The sequence below is a fragment of the Notolabrus celidotus genome, chromosome 12 (assembly GCF_009762535.1).
Source record: "Notolabrus celidotus isolate fNotCel1 chromosome 12, fNotCel1.pri, whole genome shotgun sequence".
NCBI classification, from domain to species: domain Eukaryota; kingdom Metazoa; phylum Chordata; class Actinopteri; order Labriformes; family Labridae; genus Notolabrus; species Notolabrus celidotus.
This window is the reverse complement of record NC_048283.1, coordinates 12,240,663-12,262,451: the sequence shown is the minus strand read 5'-3', so window position 1 is coordinate 12,262,451 and position 21,789 is coordinate 12,240,663. Positions and strand designations below refer to the sequence as shown.

The following is a 21,789-nucleotide window of genomic DNA, read 5'->3' as shown; positions in this document are numbered from 1 at the left end:
TGTGGCTTTAGTTCAAGGTTGATCTCTGTCACAGTTTTACGCACAGTTTTACGCACAGTGGCCTGCGAATGCAGAGGACATTGTTATGCTTAGCCTTTATAATACATGCAAATGCTTCTGTGAAGAGCCAGTTTGGGCTTTTATCAACATATTCCTCCACTTCAAGTCGAACTTCTTGTTTTTTTTTACATTCAAGTGTGGTCGATTTCCTTACAAAGACCGCTTGATGAATTTAGGGGACAATAACTTTAAGGACCATTGCACAATTTAAATCAAATCTATCAGAAACAGTATGCTAATATGCACCTCTTATTATTTGCTGAACAAAAAAAGCAGGCCCCTTTTTTTCAGTCATTATCGCCTTCAAAATAAAGTCCCCATTCTTTTCCTTCATGCATGTCCCTCCTCTGTGTATAAAATCCTTACTTCCCATCAGTCCACGCAACGTTTATCCGCCAAGATCACCTTTGTTTCTTTTTTTTAATGCTCATATTCATTCAATTAATCTGGGCTCTAATTCGTTTATATATTTATTTACTCGCTCTCGCTATCACTCTCTCCCTTTTTTTCATCTCTCTCCAACGATTATCCCGGCGTCTAATTAGAAATCGATGCAGCTGGGCCGCCGGGTATTTGCAATGTGTTTGTGGACGTTGAGAACAATTCCCCGGACAGAAAAGACTGAGAGAAGAAAGAGAGAGGAAGAGGAAACGGCTACACTACACTGCACTGCACTATATATGCACACACACACACACACACACACACCACACACATTCTGACAACCGACTTTACAGCTTGCAGCTATTCTTCTTTCTAAAAAGCAGCAGGCTAAGTTAAAAAAAATAAAAAGGGAAAGAATGGAAGGAAAGGAAAAATGAAAGGAAAATCATTTTTTAACGACTGACGCTGGGGATTTGTGCAGAATTGTTGAGGAGTGTTTCCCCGTCTTTTAGGAAAACAAACAAATCTCGGAGTGGAAAAGCACTTTATGTGTGATGGCCTGCTGCTAACCCCAGCCTGCGCTCTCAGCCCAAAGTCCAAGAAGCAAATTCACCACAAAGTTACGGCTGTGGACATCCAGTTTGAATTTCAATATAATTGTGATTTATATAATATTCTGTTTATTCTTACATATTTGAGTATAGGCCACCATTTTCTTAAATTGTCATTCATGCGTTTATCCAAATTGCGCGCTTTATTTTGAAGGTTTATTTCTCCCAAAAAGTAACCCAGCTTTCTGCTGGGTTTTTTGTTTGATGCTATAACAATTAGAGTATTTTTCCATAATCAATTTGCATAAAGATATCTCTTAAAATATAAAAAAAACCATACAATATCTTAAATTCTAAAGTCTACATCAGCAAAAAATGAAAGGAAGTTCAAAAGTTTGGGGCATGAGTGCACACAGACTTTATGCTCTTCTTCTTCTTCTTTTTCTCACTATCAACTTATTCTCCTCTTTCTTCTTCTTCTCCATTTTCCTCCTCCTCCTCCTTCGTCGGTGTTTGTCTGTTGCTCACACCGAGCCTGAGTCGTCTCCTCCCCGCCGCGTCCCGTGGAGACGAGTCGGTATAGAAGCGGGTTAGCGTCATTACCGGAGCCAATCGAAGCTAACCGGATTAGCAGCTGCTAGATGAAAAAAAAAGAATGTGTTCCAACCAAGTGAAGAAAAAATAAATGTAAGGAATGAGAGCCTCCGCACTTTTATTAGTTCAGCTTTACAGCACGGTGTGTTTACCGTCTGTGCTCTGCGTTTTATTGGCTCGCTCCATAATCTGTTTTTCACACGTTGTTTCTCTCTGTTCTCTGTGTTCATCATCCCAAACGAGATGCATCACTTCTCTCTCTCTATCTCTCTCTGTGTGTGTGTGTGTGTGTGTGTGTGTGTGTGTATGTATGTATGTCCCTGACTCTGGCTGCACCAGTCAGGAAGTGTCATAAAGGGAAATGCAGTGTTGGAGTGTCACCCCACTCTGCATGATGAGGAAAACTGAATAACTTGCCTTTTCTCGTTGTTGCTTCACATTTCGTCAACCCCTGTGATGCTTTACTTGTGCCAAAACCATCAGTCTGGACTCCCTCTGTGTGTGAGTGTGTGTGTGTGTGTGTGTGGAGTTTACATGTGAGTGTGTGTGTGTCTTTGTTGCTCTGTGCAGTAAAGCAGTAAGTCATATGTGAGGGTCCATCCTTGCATTCTCTGTCAGCCTGTCTTTCCATCTTGCACGCTCATTAAACGTCCCTCACACATACACACACAAACACACACACACACACACACACACACACACACACTGAGTCTTTCTCTCTCTCTGAGTCTCTCTCCCTCTCCTTCTTCTTCTTCTTCCTCCGCGCCTCACGCTCCCCTTGCCCGTGGCTATATGATCGTGAAAAATGTGTTTACAAAACTCGCTCTCTCGCAGATCAAACCGTACGGACGAATCAAAGACTTTGGTGGAGAGAGGCAGAGAAGAAGCCAGTGAAGAGAGAGAGATAGAGAGAGAGAGAAGGGGTGCGAGCAGAGGGTGTGTAGAGGCCTTATAATTTTAAAATTCTCTGTGTGTTATTCTCCTTTTTCTCTCTCTCCTTGTGTGTTTGTGTGTGTGGATGTCTGCCTGTATCTCCTTTGGTAATACAATATCTTTAAGGCCCCCAAAACAACTATCTGTGTCTCACAGTTAAACATGAGATAATGCAATATTGATGTCTCCTCGTCTTTGCTATAACGCAATCCTGGGCCCATTCTGGCTGGACACACTAACATGGGCTGAGAGTGCCCTCGCACTTAAAAGAATTACTGTGATCCTGCAATAAATTTTAAAGGGATGCTACACAAATATCACGTCCCTGAAGGAATACAGTGAAAGCATAGGAGATGAAAATACTCCTAAAGTGGCATTGGGTCGCTTTCAGACTGTGTATTCTGCACAAGAAGTCCAGATTGGATGTGATTATTATTGCCTGCATCAGTCTTGGCATACAGATTGATGGATTGCAAAACCACAGACAACATTGGAAACAAGCACAGGCCTTTTTAGCCGTATAAAGGTCGTCAGTGTACTTTAAGGAGGTGATATAACTGTTTTTATGACGTTTAAAGTTGTCAGACATGTACTATGTTTTTGTAATCTTCTTGATTTACAAGTGTAAAAGGTATCATTGTAGTTCTAATCTGGACCATTACTTTAAAATGTGCTTCACCTTTTCTCATTCAAAGAAAATCAATTTATTATGAAAAGGTCAACATTTCAGCAGGTATCTTTATTTACCCACCTTTGACATAAACTTACAAGTTACTGTATGAGAGGAGTAATTATTGTAAGTAATTATGGAAGGACAGAGAAACAGTGGGCCACTGGAGGAGAGGTAGAGGAGTGTCAGTTAGTAGCTAAAGAAGGGGGTAAAGGGTGAAGAGGGGAGAGGAAGGAGAGGAGGGGAGGGGGGCAGACAGACAGGCAGGGGCAGCGATTATAGCAGGGTTTATGTATGAGCTATTGATTGAGTCGGTGGTGACTTCTTGAGTGGTTAATTCGGGAAGTGAGAGCGATAGAGAGAGTAACTCACTGACCAGCGAGGGGAGGAGGGGGGTGAATGGGGGCGAGAGGATAAAGAGAGAGATGGGGAGAGCGTGAGGAGGATGAGAGAGAAGAGAGAACTGCGTTTCTTCAGGTGAAAGTGGAAGACACAATTTTGTGAGGAGTGTTGAAGACAAAGGGCAATATTAGTACTTGTGTTAAATGTCCTTGTTGGGGCGTCACAGATCTGCTGCTCCCTCCACAGTGCAGTGAGCTGGGCTTTCACCTAAAGATGACTAAACAAACCTCAAAACAAGAACAAATTATATGAGTTATTACTATTATTAGGTGTAACTGAGGAAAAGTATAATCCTGTTTTAGCCAAAAAGTCATTAAGATGTAAAAAATGTGTAATCTTTCATCCTGTCTGGGCTCAAATACACACAGATAAAGCTGAAATAATGGACTGTGTATTAGTCAAACTTGGTGTTCGACCACTTAACAGACGGTGCTTAAACTTCAGCAGCACACATCCAACATTTACAGGAGGGTTCTTAAAAAACATGCAACACTTTATCACTGTAAATTGATTTCTACATTTACAGTCTTTGAGACAATAAAACATCCCTACATTTTTGAAGTAGACTTCTGTAACAAATCCCAAGCAGTAAAAAAAAAAACGTTGTCAATGTAATTTAAAGAAAATGTAGTGTGTACTTTTCTTCATCTATATAAAGTTGGTTTCAAGGTCCCAAAAAAGGAGATTACACAGGAATCCGTATTTGATATAATGTGCAGGCTGTTAATCAAAGAGACGTGTGACATTTGATAAGCTAAGTATTATCATAACTACAATTTACTTAGGGACATATATATAATATTATATATATATCGTTATGTTATGGATATATATATATATATATATATATATATATATATATATATATATATGTATATGTATATGTATATATAAATCCATAACATAACGAGCGTCGTTTAACCTGCTTTCACTCCTTAAAAAAACTTAGCTCCTCTTTTTTTAAACAGCTGTTTTTCCAGCCACTCACCTCTGCTCTCTCTCTCTCTCTCTCTCTCTCTCTCTCTCTCTCTCTCTCTCTCTCACACACACACACACACACACACGCAGACGCAGACGCAGACACACGCAGGGCTTGCACACTCCTCACATTGACACACATAAAAACACACTCACACACACCTCTCTTCCTGCTCTATGGGCGTGAAGTTGAGCCCATAGGACACTCATCTGCTCCATGGAAACAACAGATGGTTTCCTTGTTCTCACTGTGTCACCTTGTCTGAGGAAGTTAAAATCAAGAGCAACATCTTGGACTAGGAAGCAAGGTGGTTCACGCGCGTGCACGTGTGCGTTTAAGCGTATTTTTGCGGCGCGAGGAAGGATGACTGACGAGTATCTTTGTTGTAGATAAATTGGGTGAATTTCAAAATGATTGCAGTGCATATTCATCAGCAGTTTCGTTATTAATTCATCTCTTATAGGTTGTTTGCTTGTAGGATATCCTGCAGTCAAATTCCTAAAAGCCGCGCGCGTGCGTCAGCTATGTGTGTTTTGTGTGAACGCGTGTGCGTAAAGGTCAGCTCGCCGGCGCAGTTTCTTTTCCTATTTCTCTTCCCTCTCGCGCAGGTTTTGATCTCTCAGCCGCGAGATCAAAGGCGCTCTCTGGCTATTAGTCAGCGCGAGCCATTGATCCCTCATCGATCCACGCGAGACACAGCCGCCCCGTGAACACCGCGCGAGGCTCCCAAAAGCTCCTCCCGCGCGTCCGGAGAGAGGGAGAGAGAGAGAGTGAGAGAGCAGGAGGGAAGGAAAAGGAGGGAGGTTGAGCAGTGTGTGTGTGCGTGCGTGTGTGTACTTTTCTACTGGCGCGGGCAGAGCCAAACTCGAGCTTTTTCTTTGCCGCGGGACATGAAACAATGAGGCTCGAGCCGGTTTTAATAAAGCGCGCTTTCCCTCCTTTCAACTCTGGCGCGAGGCGGACGAGCCGGCAGCGGAGAGCGATCGATAATTAATGACGATGAATAATTTAACCCTATCGATTGATACTTTTTTCTTCATCCCTTTTCCCCTTCTTTTCCTTATTTTCTTAAGGCCGGCGTACCATACCATACTAATACCGTTTCATGCGCTCACATCCTTATCTTCGCTCACCTCTTCTTAAACTTGTTGGACTTCTCCACCTTTCATCAAAGTCTGAAAAATCAAGTTTCCTTATTTATCTGCAGCTACAGTATCTTATTTGAAACCTGACTCAACTTACCATCACTGCAGGAATCATTTAATCTCCCCTCATGAATGACACAAGGATATGGTTGTTTTTTATTCCCTATATTTGATGCTCCAAAATTAATTCAAATACAAATTAAAGGGCAATAATTTGTCTTGCAAGCTTTTTGGACCATAAATAGGCTCACTGCTGCATTCATCCGCAGCTGAAAATAGTCCTCCTCAAGCATAGGCTTGATGTTCTTGTTTGGAACACATTTGCAAAGAACTCCAAGAGAGGTTGTTCAAAAAGTAGTCACTCACATTTTTGAAGGTTGTAATTTTCAGTAAGGTCAAGTGAACTTGTGTCTTATTCTTTAAGCTGTTAACCTCAGGTTTGTCATCGCACTACTTTTATTTTTCATCAAAAAGGTTTGAAAATATTTTAAATATGTAAATATTTTTAATGCATGTTGATACATTTTAGTCATGGACTTTCAAACATTATTTCTGAATTCATATCCTACCTCCTTCATCCCCACATTAAACATTACTTTAAGCCCACATCTACTATACTAGTCAACACATGTATAGCATATATTTCAGGCTTGATCTTCTTGTTTCTCTGTCAGTTGATATCTCTTGCGTATCTCTCAGTGTGATGGACTCTGTATCAGCTTAGCCCCTCAGTGTGGAGTAATGGCTGCTCTGTGGGAGCACAGGCAGAGTCAAAGAGACTCCAAACTCTATAACTATCCATCTTTTTAAATACACTGACAGTATTACACTGCTGTCTGTTCTTTTTGCCTTGTTGCACTGGATTCTTACTGTGTCACAGTATAGTCTGCAGAAAAGAGACAACGTTTAAATCAATCTGCAACGGAAGTCATTATTTGTCTGTATATTGTTGTGCAGTGTATACAGCACTTTGAGTCTTAAACTATAAACACTAAACAGAATGGGTCAAAGTGTTTTCAGCAATCAGTTTTACTGAAAATTGATTGGTTTATTTTTGATATATTTTTGGGTCTACAACACACTTACTTCAATCATCACAAAAGTGAAAACCCTTTTATTCTAACAAAGTTCCAAGATGTTTAAAGACGGACGTGTAATGAAATGAAAACAATCTCAGTTTTGCAATTGCAATCAAGACTTCTAGTTTCATATAATCAGTGAACTGTAAAGACACAGTTAGTTAAACTTGGGGCTGTGTGTTTGGGGTGTTGAGACCAAAAACTGATCCACATATAGAAGGTTAGGGGGCAGAGTATAAGGTTGTGAGTTAAGGGTTGTTGCTATTGTTTCTATTGGTTTAATGAAAAGTAAATAGAATTTAAAAGTTTAAATACAATCTTATATCTCATCACATACTGGCATATTTCATGAGAGAACCATTCTTATTTAATTGTAGTAAGAATAGGAATTTCCTGTTAAAAGGATAGATAGATATTTACCAGTGTACGACTCTTTATTATACCGTATGTTTTGACACATAAGCGATAAACTATCCATTATTTATCTTTTAAGGCCAATTGGAAATGTTATATCAAAATACAGCCGTGATATTTAGCTAAATCAGATCATTTATAGCACTGCAGTAGTAAAATTTCATTCAGCGTTGACTTTTCTTTTTAACATTTGGATGGACAGGTTTCTTTTTCCTTCTTCCTGACCAGCCCCCACCTCCTTCGCTCCTCTCTCTCTCCCCTCCTCGTTCCTCCTTCTCTCCGTCTCCTCTAACAAACCCATCGCAGAGTCCCTCTGTTCTTCCACCCTGAGGCTGACCAGTGTGTCAGAGCTAACCAGGGAGAGGAACAGAGAGAGAGGGAGAGACAGAAAAAAGCAAGAGAGAGGCAAGTAAAGAGAAAGGGAGAGAGAGAGGGTTCAGTCGGGCCTTTTTCAGGGGCAACCGAAAAAAGGAAGATGAGACAGATGTACTGAGCCTGTTTCATCTGGTGGAAAAAGAAAGCGGGAGAGGACAGACTCTTCATGCTTCTCATATTTTTCTATCTTTTTATATCGTGACCCATCACTCTTTCCTTCTTTAGACAACACTGGAGACATAATGTTGCCTGAATGTCAGCCTGCCCCCCCTTCCTCCCTCTACCCCAGTCACTCTGCAGAATTTCAAAACACAGTTGGTACTATAGTGTGTTCCTCACACTGTTTCCTCTTCACTCCCGTCATGGCCTACTAACCCTGGTTCTGCAAGTGCACCATTTCTGCTGAGGGGCCTCGTCCAAAAGATTACATGCCTGGATGCAAACTTGCATCAGTGTGGATCAGTCAGCCTTGTTTGGAAGAAAGATTTTATGATACAGCTGAAAACAAACCAGTTTTGACCCTTGTAACCTCTGAGATGTGCATTTAATTCTGTTTTGACCAACTTGTTATATCTTTGAAGCAGATCAGACAAATTTATGTGAAATTATAGGATTTTAACAATGCTATCAAAAATATGACTAACTTTAGTGCTATTACACTTTTCAAAAGTGCTTACAGGGAAAAGAGACAAGGAATCAAGCATTAAAATATAAAGGAGAAGGAGACAAAGAATACATAACAAAAAAACATGAAAATATGAAAGACAAGTAAATAATTGACTTTAAAGCAGCTTTCATCAATACTTTAATGTTCAGAAATGATCAAATGGCTCTATGCAATGGGAACTCGCAGATAATTACAACCAACTCTACAAACATTTTAGCATCTTTCAGCTCCTTGTTTCGTTTAACTGTTTCAACCAACAACTGTATAAAAAGATGGATGAAACAACAGCTCCCCAAAAGTGAAGCCATAGTTTTCAGAGCTCCCACAGGTGACTAGCAGCATGAAGCCCTCAATTACAGTAGCTAGAACAGGGGTCAAACTATAACATTAAAATACATGTTAAAAAAATGTTTTTTCAAACTTGCTCTCTGCCATGACAGTTAGTTCTTATGTTGCTGAATTATGCTCAAGGATTAATATTTCAGAGATGTTTATTTTAAGTTAAAGGTACTGTGAGGAGATTTCACGTTGTGTTGATTCTGGTGACCATGTTGGATGAACTTTCTGAGATGAATACTGCATTTCCCATGAGCACTATCACCCACAGTCATAAAGATTTGGCTCTTGCCAAAGAGTGCATTTGTTGTGGAAGCAAATGAATGGAGTACAGATTTTATATTGTTTTCTCAAGAAAACTTTTGGCAGGCTGCAGAGCGATGAGGTAAATGTATGAATTTGTAGCTACGTAAAATGATGAACAGTAACGTAACAATGACAAAACTTTGTAAACTCTAATTTATTGCTGTTTCTAACTCAAAGATGCTTGAACCAAGCGGCAACCTCCGGTCTAAAAAATATGATTCCAATGCGGAAGTGCTAAAAGCTGCAGTTCATCGAGAATCTGCTTGAGTCTGGCTCCAGAAGTAACGGAAGTCACATACACATGAATGGGGGAAAAGACGATCTTTACAGCAGAAATAAACATGTTTACAGCCTGGTACAAAAGACGAGTGTAGTCTGGATAGCTCATTTCTCGCTCAGCTCACACTGTACGGGGGATGAATTTTTTTCTATTAGACAATTTCAAACATATTGAGATTATGAGTCTTCCAATGAGAGGCACAGCTGACTGCAGGAACACATAGCTGTTGGCTAGGATGTTCAAACTCCGCCTCTTTACATCACACTGGCTCCACAGCAGCAATATGGCTGCCACCTCAAAACAGCCCGTTCAGAAACAGATGGGTGACATCATGGATACTACGTCCATATTTTATGCAGTCTATGGCTAGAACGCACACTTGACGTCTGTGGTAACGATTCCATAGTCATGAGCTCTCACAGAAACTGGCGTGATCAAACATGACCTTAAACGAAACATGAACATGGAGGACAATCAATTTCGTCACTACGTTCACTGCCATGTTTGTGAGCTATAAAAGTTAAGCAACATCCAGTTGGTGACGCTCTCCAATCTGCTCCTCTCACTGGTTATTGTGGGTATTCCGTTAGAGGCAGTCCGACCTGGGATCGTGAATATCAAACATGTTACAAACATGCTCGGGAGCAGTAAAATAGTCGTAATGACACCACACACTCGAGGATTAGTTGGACAAATAATCACTTACGACAAGCCCAGAGTCAGGTTACGTCCTGCGTCCATATGGGGTGGCAAATCAGGCCCTAAATGCGGCCTGAAATTGTGTACTGTGTGGCCAGCCTAACACTGACACAAGAGTCATAAAACTTTCCCTAACAGGGAGTGTCTGCTTCAACTGAATCAAGAATCTGTTCTGCTGTAGGTTGTGCTCATCTGCGAGACCTTAGACCTCTTATCAGGAAGTAAAATGTGTGCTTGGTTAGTGGAATCGGTGTGACGTCTGTCCCACAACTTGACCAGCCAGATCCCTTCTGCCCATGTCATGGCTCCACAACACATTACAGGTCTAAGATTTTATAGAATTTTGCTTCCTTTTAAATAGGAGGAGATGGAGGTGTGTCGTCCCTATCTATATGAAGTCAGTGGTCTTAACTTTGCTTTTTGTTCCACTCTCACTGCTCTCATCCACGTCTCCTTCAGATGGAAGGTTGCTAAAAGTGCTCTACATTACCTGCAAAGACAAACTTTATACCTTCACTATTTAGCTTGTGAAGAGATTTTCCCAATAGCCAGTTGAAAAGGGTGATTATTGGACTTACACTGACCGAATATCCAGAAACAAGACTCCTAGTGAATGCCAATGTAGCTCTGTGTCTGCTGGATGTGTAAATAAGACACTCTGAGCTAACAGGTTCACCATATCAACTTGTTGGTGATGTTATTCCAAAAGTTGTGTTTACAGCTTGTTTCTGTAACTCCCAAATGTGATTCTGATGCTTTCAAGATGATTTGGCCTTTTTGAGCCTTTTTTTGCCGAGTTGTTTGAAAGTTTAAAAGCAATGAAGCACTCTTCAGCTTCGCCCAAGCCAGTGTGAGTTCTTGCATCATTGTAGTGTCCACTAAAACCTGCACACTCTTTCAACTGTTGACTGAGTTATCAAAGCCAGTGACTCATCAGCACACCAGAGTATGAGCAGTAGGTGCGTGTGTTTGCTAAATCTGGCGTAGGTTCAGAAGCATGTGCAGGACCAAAGCTGAGATTTCCTTTGAACAGTGAAGGTGCTTTTGTCGAGGTGTGACTCTGTGTGCTATCTCTGTGCCCCTGTTGTGTGGTTCTACTATTGTCACTGCTAACTGTGTGATCCATCATCCATCCTTTGCTTTATTGGTGGCCTTTTGTGGGAGCAAGGTCTTTTGTTTGCTCCGTTGTGTCCGGAGTTGCTCTTTTAAAACAAAACGCATTTGAGTTTTTTGTCTCTATCAGCACCACGGCGTCTTTAGTAAACAAAGTGCATTCTGTCTTTCAGCTCAGCGAGATGTGTGTTAGTGTGTCTCTATTGATTGAGTCAATATCTATGGGCTCCATGTCTTATTCTGTGTGCTTCTTCTCCCTGTGTGAGTGTGTGTTTGTGTGTGTCGGGTACCTGAATACTTCTGTATTTGTGGCATATCTGCTCGAGACTGTGTGTTCACTGTGCATGTACAATCCATTACAATCTGTGAGCGTCTGTATCTGACAGCCTGTGCATGCATGTGTGTGTCAGAGTGTGTGTGTGTGTGTACGAGGAACAGTATTCCCTGGGCTGCTAGTTATAATGTTTCTGGGGGTGATGGGGGGAACTTGAAAGCCCTGCGCTGCCCAAATCAAAACTAACAAGGAAATGATGGGGGCTCCTTTATCTCCTCTCTGGCCTGGGGGGCCGAGGGGGGGCGAGAACGGGAGACTAGGGAGGGAGAGAGGGAAGGATGAGGTGGAGGAGGAGGAGGAGGAAAGGGAGGGAGGGAGAGAGTGAGGGAAAGGAGGAGGAGGAAGAGGAGGGGGGCAGCCTGGCTTCCTCTTTGATTTGTAAAAAATGCATTACCTCCGAAATCAAACGGAAAATTACTGCGCCGAAGCAAAACACACAGAGCAGGACAGAGAGGGAGAGAAGAGGAGATGGGTGGGGCGGGAGGGAGAGAGGAAAGGTGGTTGAGGAGACGGAGGATAGGTGTGTGTGAGTGGAAAGAAGGTGGGAAAGAGGAAAGGAGGATTCACCTGTATACATCGAGGGTGGATTGGGAAAAGGAAGATGGATATAGATATAGGCGGTGCGTAGGTGGCTTAAGAGGTAACTAGAGAAACCCTGACAGAAAGGAGAGCACATGTATCTAATCCTCGGAGGAGACGAGTGTATACATGCTGAGAGCCACGAGAATATGCCAAATGAAAGAGCTGATATACTACTGATGGCCTGTAGCCCACAGGGAAGAGGAAACTTATAGATTACTACCTCCAACAAAAAGAAAATCTCTTTTTGAAATAACTCCAAGCTCACTCTGCCGACTCTCTGGTCAGTTTGTTTTGAAAACGTACTGCGTACAAAATAATCTGTTGCACAGTACTTTTGTGGGAAAATCCTGCACGATAACTGTGCTTTCATGGTGAAGATGTAACTTCTAACTGCTATTTGAACCCGCGTGATAACTTCGACTCATTACAGGATAGTGAGTGTAGGCAGAGACACACGAGACGGAGCATGAAGAAGATGAAAAAATACGAAGTGATAACATGAATGATGTGGTGGGGGGGGGGGGGGGGGGGGGGAGTGTGTGAGCGAGATAGGATGAATGCCAACTCCATATTTGAAGACAGAAGGAGAGGCTTGAGAACAAGAAAGATGAAGAGAGGGAGGAGAGAGTGAGAGGGGCCACCATCCAAAGGCTAGAAGCAGGGTGAGAGCGAGCGAGTAAGAGAGAGTTGGTCAGAGAGTGAGAGAAAGAAAGAGAGAGAGAGAGAGAGAGAGAGAGAGAGAGAGAGAGAGAGAGAGAGAGAGAGAGAGAGAGAGAGAGAGAGAGAGAGAGAGAGAGAGAGAGAGAGAGAGAAATGCCTGGAGTTAGCAATAATAATTTATACAAACACACCTTAATAATTCACGTTCTATTTCAATGCTGGAGGGAAAATCCAAAATTCACAGAGCATAATTAAATATAGGCAGAGAGTGAAGGGAGAGAAAGAGGGGTCGGCATTAAAGATAGCAGTGTAGTAGCAGGGCATCTCTTCCATCTGAGCTTTGTAAAACAACCCTGATCAAAATGTGATATCCAAACTAGACGCCGTCCTCTCGCTCATCATGGAAACTCTGAAATCTACGTACTTTCTCATGTCAGCAAATGTGTGCTCTGGTCTATATAGCAGACTCTGTTATCATCTGTGTTTTCATAAATCATCATGACTCTCTCACTACACACACTATAGTTTCTGAGGTGATCAGATCTTCTGGTTGTGTTTAAGTCCCATGATGCTATACGATGCTGTGAAAATCAACAGTTTGTTTAAGAATGTCATGCACACCTGTGGTGAATTCGTTAAAGTACATCCTTTTTTTTAATTTATTTTTTTAACTTTGTTTATTGGCTTTTTCACAATTACAATAAAAAAAACTAAGATTTTGTGTACAAATGCACAAATAGAGACATAACACTGGACAGTCAACTTCCCCCCATAAAGAAAAAACAAACACACAAAGTGAAAGTTAAAATAAAAAACAAAATAAAATGTATATAAGTCAAATAAAGCAATTAAACAACAACAATAATAATCATATAATAATACATATACATACAAATATACACATTTATACTTTTTTGGTTGTTATTTTGTCAAGGTCCTTCTCTCATATTGTCAAAAGTGGACCATGAGACAATTATGAGTGTGAAGTGAGATAAAGAGTGGACATAAAGAAAAACAGAGCAAGATGGAAAGTATCAGTAAATAAACAATATAAAAGTTATGTGTAACTTACAATAAAATCCTATGATAGAGTTTAAGAATTCAGCTACAGTACTAAAATCTCACAGCTGCTCAAGCAGATGTACAATGAAAGGTTTCCATATCTGCTTAAAGTTATCTTTAGATACCCGAAGAGAAAGTCTGATCTTTTCCAGCTTCAGAAATTGTAAAGTCTCTCTGACCCAGTGCTTAAAGGAGGGTGGCGCAGGCTTCGTCCACTTGATCAAAATGAGCTTTCTGGCTATAAGAGTGACAAAAGCAATGCAGTTGGACTGGTATCTAGAGAGGCTGTCAAAAGTACATCCTTTTAATACAACTTGTGAAAGATGACTGGTTTAAAGAAAGGAAAATTTAATATTTTTTAGCATATTTAATAATTTTCTTCTTACACTTTTGTCCTAGCATCTGTATTTTCTTTTCATGTTCTTCGCTATAGCAATTATTGTTTTATTCTGACAAGTCTTTCTACGTCCTCCACTACTGCCATCTTCATATTTTATAACCACTCACCTCATACCAAAGTTTTAGTAGTAGCAGTTGTAGTTTTTCTTACTGTGAGAGGTTTAAGTAGTGAAACGAAATGAGAATGAGCGTTTAAAATTTTGATTTTGCAGCCGTAAAAAAATGTACTCTCTCAAAACACCACCAAGTTTTTTATCATCTTTACACCAGGAAGTAGTCAGCAGAGTTTTAAGGCGTGAAACTTCAAATTGTGACCCTTAACCTTCCTGTTATGTTGCTGGTCAAATTGACCCATTTTGAGCTAAAAAAAATAAGAATAAAAATGTTAAAAGTAATTTTTTCGGTATGAAACTTATTCTGCTCGGCTTAATTAGCGTGGACAACATATTAAAAGAAAATGGTTCATTTCACACATTTGCAACCCCTCTGCATGTTTATATTACATAGACTGTTTGTGGGTCAATTTGACCCTGCAGTCAAAGTGGAGGCTAAAAGGGGTCAGAAGTGTCAAATACTAAATGTTTCTTTGCAACTGTGCGACATATTTCACCCCAATCACTTTCCAATGTACATAAAAAAAGTTTGAACGTGAATTTTCATAAAAAACAAGTTATTTATCCTCATTTAAATATAATCTGTGAGAATTAAAGAACACCAATGCACTAAATGTTGATTTAAGTGGTTAGTAATGGAGTTAATAATGAGATTTAAAAAATGTTTATTGGGATTTTTTGGGGTTCTGCACACTTTTGAATCATTAAATATGCCCAGTTCAAATTGACCCTAGAACATTATTGCTGTCGCTAAAAACAAACATAACAGGAGGGTTAAATTGACACTCAACCTTATTTTCAACCAATGAATTTCAGTTTCAGATCTAAATGAATAGCATACCAGAACCATTTGTACACGCAGCATTCTTTGATTAAATATGTAGCTTTTAATTCTACAAACTTCCCCACTGAACAGCCGTATTATATGTTAAAGAGCTCTTTTTCTGTGTTATGGCTCAACTTCAACTTAGCTTTCAGGAGTCTATTTAATTCCTCCTGTTCATAAATACACTTTAGGGATGTCCACCATGTTGCATCAGACTCTGCCTCAGGTGGCCACACAAGATCACATCCATCAAACACCTGATCTCTACCCGAGACATATGAAACATAACCTTGCCATATTTCACATCGATTTAAGGTCTGATTTTGAACTAATTCACCGCCCTTAGACCCTTATGCAATACCTCCATTTTTCAACAAAGTTTACACTCTTCAACTCGTTGGAGTAAAGTTGTAGTCAGTCAGGAGGAGCTGACTCTGGATGTAGGGAATAACTTTCCAAGAAGTTTATCCCCTCAGACTTTTATTTTGCAGTGTTTTGAGTCATCTGCAGAGAGTCATTGATGAGTCGTTGTTAACTTACTTTGCTCTTTCCCTATTAAACCATGTGTGTGTTTGATTTCAGGTGTTGTGGAGGCATGGACTGTAACTGCGTCAGTGATCTGCTAATGCCCCCGGTGCCCGCTCTCTGGACGCCAGGTCAGTTAACAAGCAGATTCAGTTATTTAAAAAAAAAAAAAAACATCACCATCATCAACATCATAGTAACACACGTTAAAGTAAATTCAAAATTTTAATGGAAAAAAATCACTTTGCTTTTTTGGTAAACAAATCCAGTCTCTGGTAGTAATTGGTTGTATTTCTAATATTTTGATAAGGCTAGTTAGTGCCAGCTTCACTTGTGGGTGAGTCAAAAAGCTTCTTAACTCCATCCATGTTATGCATACAGTTGGCTTTTAGAATTCAGACCCGAGCTACATCAATCAGATCTCTCCCAGCGAGCTGTCATCATCCCGCTGACCAATCTGTTGAGGCTAGAGGGCATTAGCGCAGACTAACATTGCTCAGGGCACGAGCTGTGATATTAAACACATCATCCCTCACCTCCATCACTCATCAGTCATTCAGACAGCGATCCCCCATGGCAAACGGCAGGACAAATGACAGGCCTTGACCTCATCCTCCTCTCTTTCCTACTCTGCACTACCCAGGGTTCGCCTTCCCGGACTGGGCCTACAAGCCCGAGTCGAGCCCCGGGTCCAGGCAGATCCAGCTGTGGCACTTCATCCTGGAGCTGCTGCAGAAGGAGGAGTATAATGGGGTGATCGCCTGGCAGGGGGACTACGGAGAGTTTGTCATTAAGGATCCGGATGAGGTGGCGCGGCTGTGGGGGATTAGGAAGTGCAAACCTCACATGAACTATGACAAGCTGAGCCGAGCACTGAGGTACATGCTTGTGAATGACGTGTTGAATGTAAAAGTAATAACCCTGAATCAGATAAGTCTTGATGGTTATCGCAGCAGCAGCACAGTTTACATACGTTGTTTACTCGTATCTGACTGAATCCTCACTTGTTTTTTTCACATCAGTTTAATGGAAAGATAAAGGTGGAGCTTTTTCCAAGGGAACGTCAATACCCTCAATTTCTCCTTATCTGTGGACATCCTGATGGAAAGTTCACCATTGAGCTGCCAAATAAAAAATTCAATAGGGATTTTGAAATTAAAGCCCCAGTATAAAATTGTTGGACTTCTTTTTCCTCGTAGTGCAGAGAAACTGCTTCAGCACCGAACTTGCTGAAGGTGATTTAAACAATTCACACTCCACACCTTCAGCAGTTTACACCCCCTCAAACACACACACGGTTTTCTTATGCAAATACATGCTACCCCGACTTATTCCCCCACCCAACCCCCCCACTTCTTTTCTGCGCTTTCCTTTGGCCTCTTGTTAATGGGGGCTGTCGTCGGAGTCTAATTGTTATGAATTGGCTGGGGCCACAATTAGCCTTCTTAATTAGCCTCACTTAATTGCTCAATTAAGGGCCACGGCACAATTGCCACGCAAAGCAAAACACGTACACATCATTGCACCGGGCGCAGTCACTGTGGCTACATGCTGATCCGTACATGCTGCTGTGTGTGTGTTGATACAGTGCGTCTGCATAATGAGGTGAAGCTCAACAGTATTTAATGCTGAGCTTGTCTAATGCATTCAGTATTTGCTGTGCTTTAAAACAAACAAATCTAAGTGCCCGAGATTTCAACTTCCATCTCGTGAGAACAAATCCACAAGTTTTTCAATTTGCCGTTTCCCTGCTCCCTCCTCTTCTGAGTTCCCTTACCTTGGCCAGATGGCTCCATGTTTCCTTTTACCACTGATCAACCTGGCATCCTGGCAGACCGTACACTGTGACACCTCGGTGGGTGGCGCAGGAAGCTGGCATGACGGCAGCTTGACATGCCCAGCGGGAGACACCTGAGGTTGTTACCATGGAGACTTCTTCCGTTTGTCTCACCTTGCTGTAAAACGTGCTCTGTGTGGTGGAAGCATTGACAGCTTCCCTGTGTCAATTACAATGAGACGTCACCTGGCTGGGATGTTATGTTTCACCTTCGAAACGGCTTGTGATTCAAATTGAATATTATTCTAAAAAATAAAATCCATCCAGAAATGTGCTGAATTATTTTAAGCTTTAAAAAAAGTGTTTTTCTGAATAGAATCAAGTTTTTTTTTGTTTGTTTTTCACTTCATTTCTCATTTGAAGGACCATATTGGTATTTTCTCATTAAATATCACCATCATAATTATTCCGGTTTAACCCCCTGTGAATTGTTAAATAATGAGACAGCATTTTGTTTGTTATCTCATTGTACTTCTGCACTGTTGTGTAACATTCACTATATGTTAATGGCCTCTGTAGCTCAAAGGGATCCATCTTTTTGACTTTTTGTCTGTTAACAGCTGAATAAAATTTCCCTTTAAACAAGCCTCTTGTATGGAAACAGGGTAGGCAGACATGAATTGATCGGCGGTAGGAGGAGATGAATAAAAACAGTGGGAAATCAGCATACTTCTTGCCCAACAGCGCTAAAATTGTTTACTTATTCTTCTCTGTTAGCGATGAAACACAAAAACCTTGATGCGAGCATTATATTAATCCTTCCCTCCTCTTTTCCTCTTCCTCTTCCTCTTTCCCCTATCCTTTATCCCCTCACTCCATCCCTCCTTCGATTTCCTCGACCTCTCCTCTGTTACAGGTATTACTACAACAAGCGCATTTTGCACAAAACCAAAGGGAAGCGGTTCACCTACAAATTTAACTTCAGTAAGGTGGTGTTGGTGAACTACCCCATCCTGGACATGGCAAACTCTCCCTTCTTTCTGGCCCAGAATCACTTCAACGGGAGCTCCACTGCACCCGACTGCACCCCTGAGGTACGGAATGGAGTGATGGAAGAGGGGGGGGGGTATTTTGTAAAATAAATATGCAAATGATTAAGCAGATCTACATACTAAACCACAGTTTTATTGCTAATAGACGTAAGCATTCGAGAAAAACACATTCCAAAAGTCTGATTTTATCTCGACACTTTAAAAGAACACACTGTGTGTGAAGAAATGAATGCTTTCTCATTTAGCGTGCCTACATTTTTCTTGTGGATGGAACCCTGTGTATAATAATGGCACTCCTTTCACACACTCAAGCTAACTATTAACTGCTTTTAGATTAATTTGCACCAATTTGTTGTTTAAAAAGGAGGGTTTAGATTTATTTAGTACTCAGGAAGGGCATGCTGGGAACATAGCTAATGTTTGTGGCATAAAAAACAGCACATAGACATAGAGACTGTGTGTTAAGGCTGAAAAGCACTCTTTAATATTATAATTTTTTTCACTGTTCTTCTTTATTGTCATTGTCACAATATTCAACAATGTATATTTTTCTCACATCCTGTCAGCCTATGATGAATGTGAGAAATATTTTATCTTCTGTACTTTTAATACCATGTAATTAGCTTGAACAAAAAAGAAGCTTTCGTTTCACATTTTTAAATTAAAAAAAAAACTAAAATGAAAAAAAACATCTAATATTTAAAGTCTGACACATCCCGGAAAAAGGCTAACTAAAAAGAGTTAAATCTGTATTTAACAGCATGTAATAAGCGTTTTCATTCACAGTTTGTCTGAATCTAAGATAGTATTAACGCCATTTAACACACAGGATTGTTCTAAAATCAGAACAAAGAAAACAGAAAGAGAAACAGAAAGACACGGCTCCCTACTCCTTAAATTTTTTACTAATCGAGATTTAATACAGGTAACTAAATCCATTCCACGGTAGTGATTTTGCTGTTGTATCTCAGGCCCCTGCTGTGCCTTTTTCTGCTTTCTGCACGGGAATGGGTGGTATCATTGCAGCGATCTTTTATTCCCTCTGTAATAGAGATATTAATAGAATACTTACTGTTTGCCTGGAGAGATTGTACATTTTTACAGAGGCAAATTGTAAAAAGAAAAAAAAGGGCCAAAAATTTGGATCAGAACTAAAAACTAAATTATGTCTTCACGCGTTGCTTTATTAGAGTGATGAGCTAGTTAAAGACAATTAAACAATGAAAAAGACGATGTAAATATTTTAAATTCTACGCTACATAATGGATAAATTCAGAGGAATGTTTGAAGTAGACTGCTTTTATTTTGGAGTTCTTCTTGTCTTGTGTGCAGATGATTTTAATTAACATCAGACGTTCTAGAAAGTGCTCCCAACTTGAAAGTACAGTAAGAGAGAATCATCCGTCATTTGTCTGTGCGCTTCTTAAGATGGGATAAGACGACACTGAATCTGAAGGAGACAGTGAAGGGGGGGGAGGCGGTTTTAACTTGTCCTTAAAACAAAAGAAGACGTTATCCCCTCCCGCTCTCATCCCCGTCTCCGATGGTGTATCCATCTGTCATCGATTGAAAATGAAAGAAATTGAAAGCAGAGGGGTCGCGTCAGATCAGATCAATGGCGGGTCATTAATGCGGTTTGTTAAGCAACGTGGATCCCCGCAGCTTGGGAGTACAGTCTCGCCTTTCAAAGTTGCGGGGCTGCGAGGTGACAGATACTATTGATCCAAAAGTTCTGCCAGGGGGGAAAAAAATCCCCCCTTTGTCCCCTTCATTCCTGAGATTCAACTGATCCGTTTATTTTACCTTTGCCTCCTTCTCCTTCATGTGTTTTACACAGAGAAAATAGTCACACATCGGCACACAGAGCTGTCCTACATCCTGAATGCACGCCGCTTTCTAAGATCTCAGTCCTATCTGTCCTGCATCCCTTCTTCTCTCCCCTCCTCATTTATCCTAAGTGCCCACATTCTTAATCGCTGGTCTCCATTTGACTCTGAACTCTTCCTCCCTTTAAGTATTTGAGCCCCGCGTCCTCCCTGTGTCCCTTTTCTACTCAAAATCCCACGACACCTCTTTTTATCCTGTCCTTGCTGCGGCTCTGTCACTGTTTGCATCACACTGAACCGACTGATGCACATCACAACAGCACCATAAGGGAGGATTCATGGGAAGGACATGTGCTGTGTTTTGTGAAGTATGAAAACACACTGTAATATTTATTTTCTTGCTCTTCCTCTTTTTGTCACTCAGGCTATACAGTCCCTGTTTCCTCGTTTGCCAGACTCAGGCAGGGGGACGTCTCTGTTTGATCGAGGGACCGCAGCGCCAGGGCCAGAAGGAGACAAGCTGAGACTGGACACATTCCCCTTCCTCAGTTCAGGTGAGGAGAAAAAAAAGGAATCTTTTAGTCTCCCAGAGTCAAAACCTTCTTCTTTTTCGTCTTCCTTGTGAAGGAAGAGACAGCTTGTATGGAGGGCATATAGGTGGTGTATACACAGAAAGAAGGAAGGAAGGAAGAGATGGTGGAGGGAAAAGAGGAGAGCAGGGAGAGGAATGAGGATATGGAGAGGCATGAACATTTATTGTTAAAGGAAATAAGAGAGATGGCTGTCCCATCGCAGCCTGCAGTGAGGCTGTGCTTCAGGTAAGAGAGTCCAAGTTAGCTTGTAAATTATGCATGTCAGTGCTGGTACCAAACAGGTTGAAGGCTGAAGAAATCATCCTCCTTCTCACAAAGATTGTTTGCATTTGGAAACTTCTCTTCCACACCGGAGTCTCAGGAAATGCAGCGTTGATTTTGTGCTAATGCGTCTGCCTTTGTTTGTACTTCTGCACTCTTAACGTGCATCAGAATGTGTTTGATTCTGCCACAGAGATAGAGCGTGTAAACAGATGTACCCCCACACACACACACACACACACACACAAGCACTCTTAATCACACAGCCTGCCTCCCCCCTTATCTCCCTCCCCTCTCTGTTTGTCCTCAGGTCCTTTTCCCCCCCTTCCTCCCTTCTCACCCTCCTCTCCCTCCCATGTGTCCCCGCTGTCCTAATCCCTTCCCAGGCAGGAAGGCCCTAATTGAGGGTGCAGGCTTCAGTTTGTGGCCTGTGGGCGCCCATTACTGTGTTTTCATAAGCAAGTGAGGCCTGCCTGACTGATTCAATATTCATGTGTCTGCCAGCTACTTCTGGCCCAGCACGCAGAGACTTCAGCACTGTCAAATTAGCCCTGCATAGTAAATAACGGAGTGAAAGAGAGAAAGAGAGAGGAGAGGTGGAGGGCGAGGAGAAGGCAGAGAATCTTTGAGTTGGTTGTCAGTTGGAAGGAAGTACAGTAGGTGGAGTGGCAATGCTTTTGTTTGTTCATTAAAATTGAATTCCAGCATCACCTCAAGTTTACCTCATTTCTCCGTTCTGAAAAGGCTAACAAGGAAGGGAAGTCAAACACGATGCTACATTTTCTGTATCTT

The 21,789-nt window shown here is 41.2% G+C and overlaps 1 protein-coding gene across 5 annotated transcripts in view; it reads left to right on the top strand.

Moving 5' to 3' along the window:
- erfl1 (Ets2 repressor factor like 1) overlaps nt 1–21,789 on the top strand; it is a 105,693-nt gene that overhangs the window by 80,726 nt on the left and 3,178 nt on the right. For all 5 annotated transcript variants that reach the window (XM_034698763.1, XM_034698762.1, XM_034698761.1 and 2 more), the window contains 4 exons: nt 15,546–15,619; nt 16,132–16,366; nt 18,182–18,359; nt 20,568–20,697. In XM_034698763.1, coding sequence (XP_034554654.1) covers nt 15,559–15,619; nt 16,132–16,366; nt 18,182–18,359; nt 20,568–20,697 — 604 coding nt within the window. In that variant the 5' untranslated portion in view covers nt 15,546–15,558. The remainder of the gene's footprint in view (nt 1–15,545; nt 15,620–16,131; nt 16,367–18,181; nt 18,360–20,567; nt 20,698–21,789) is intronic.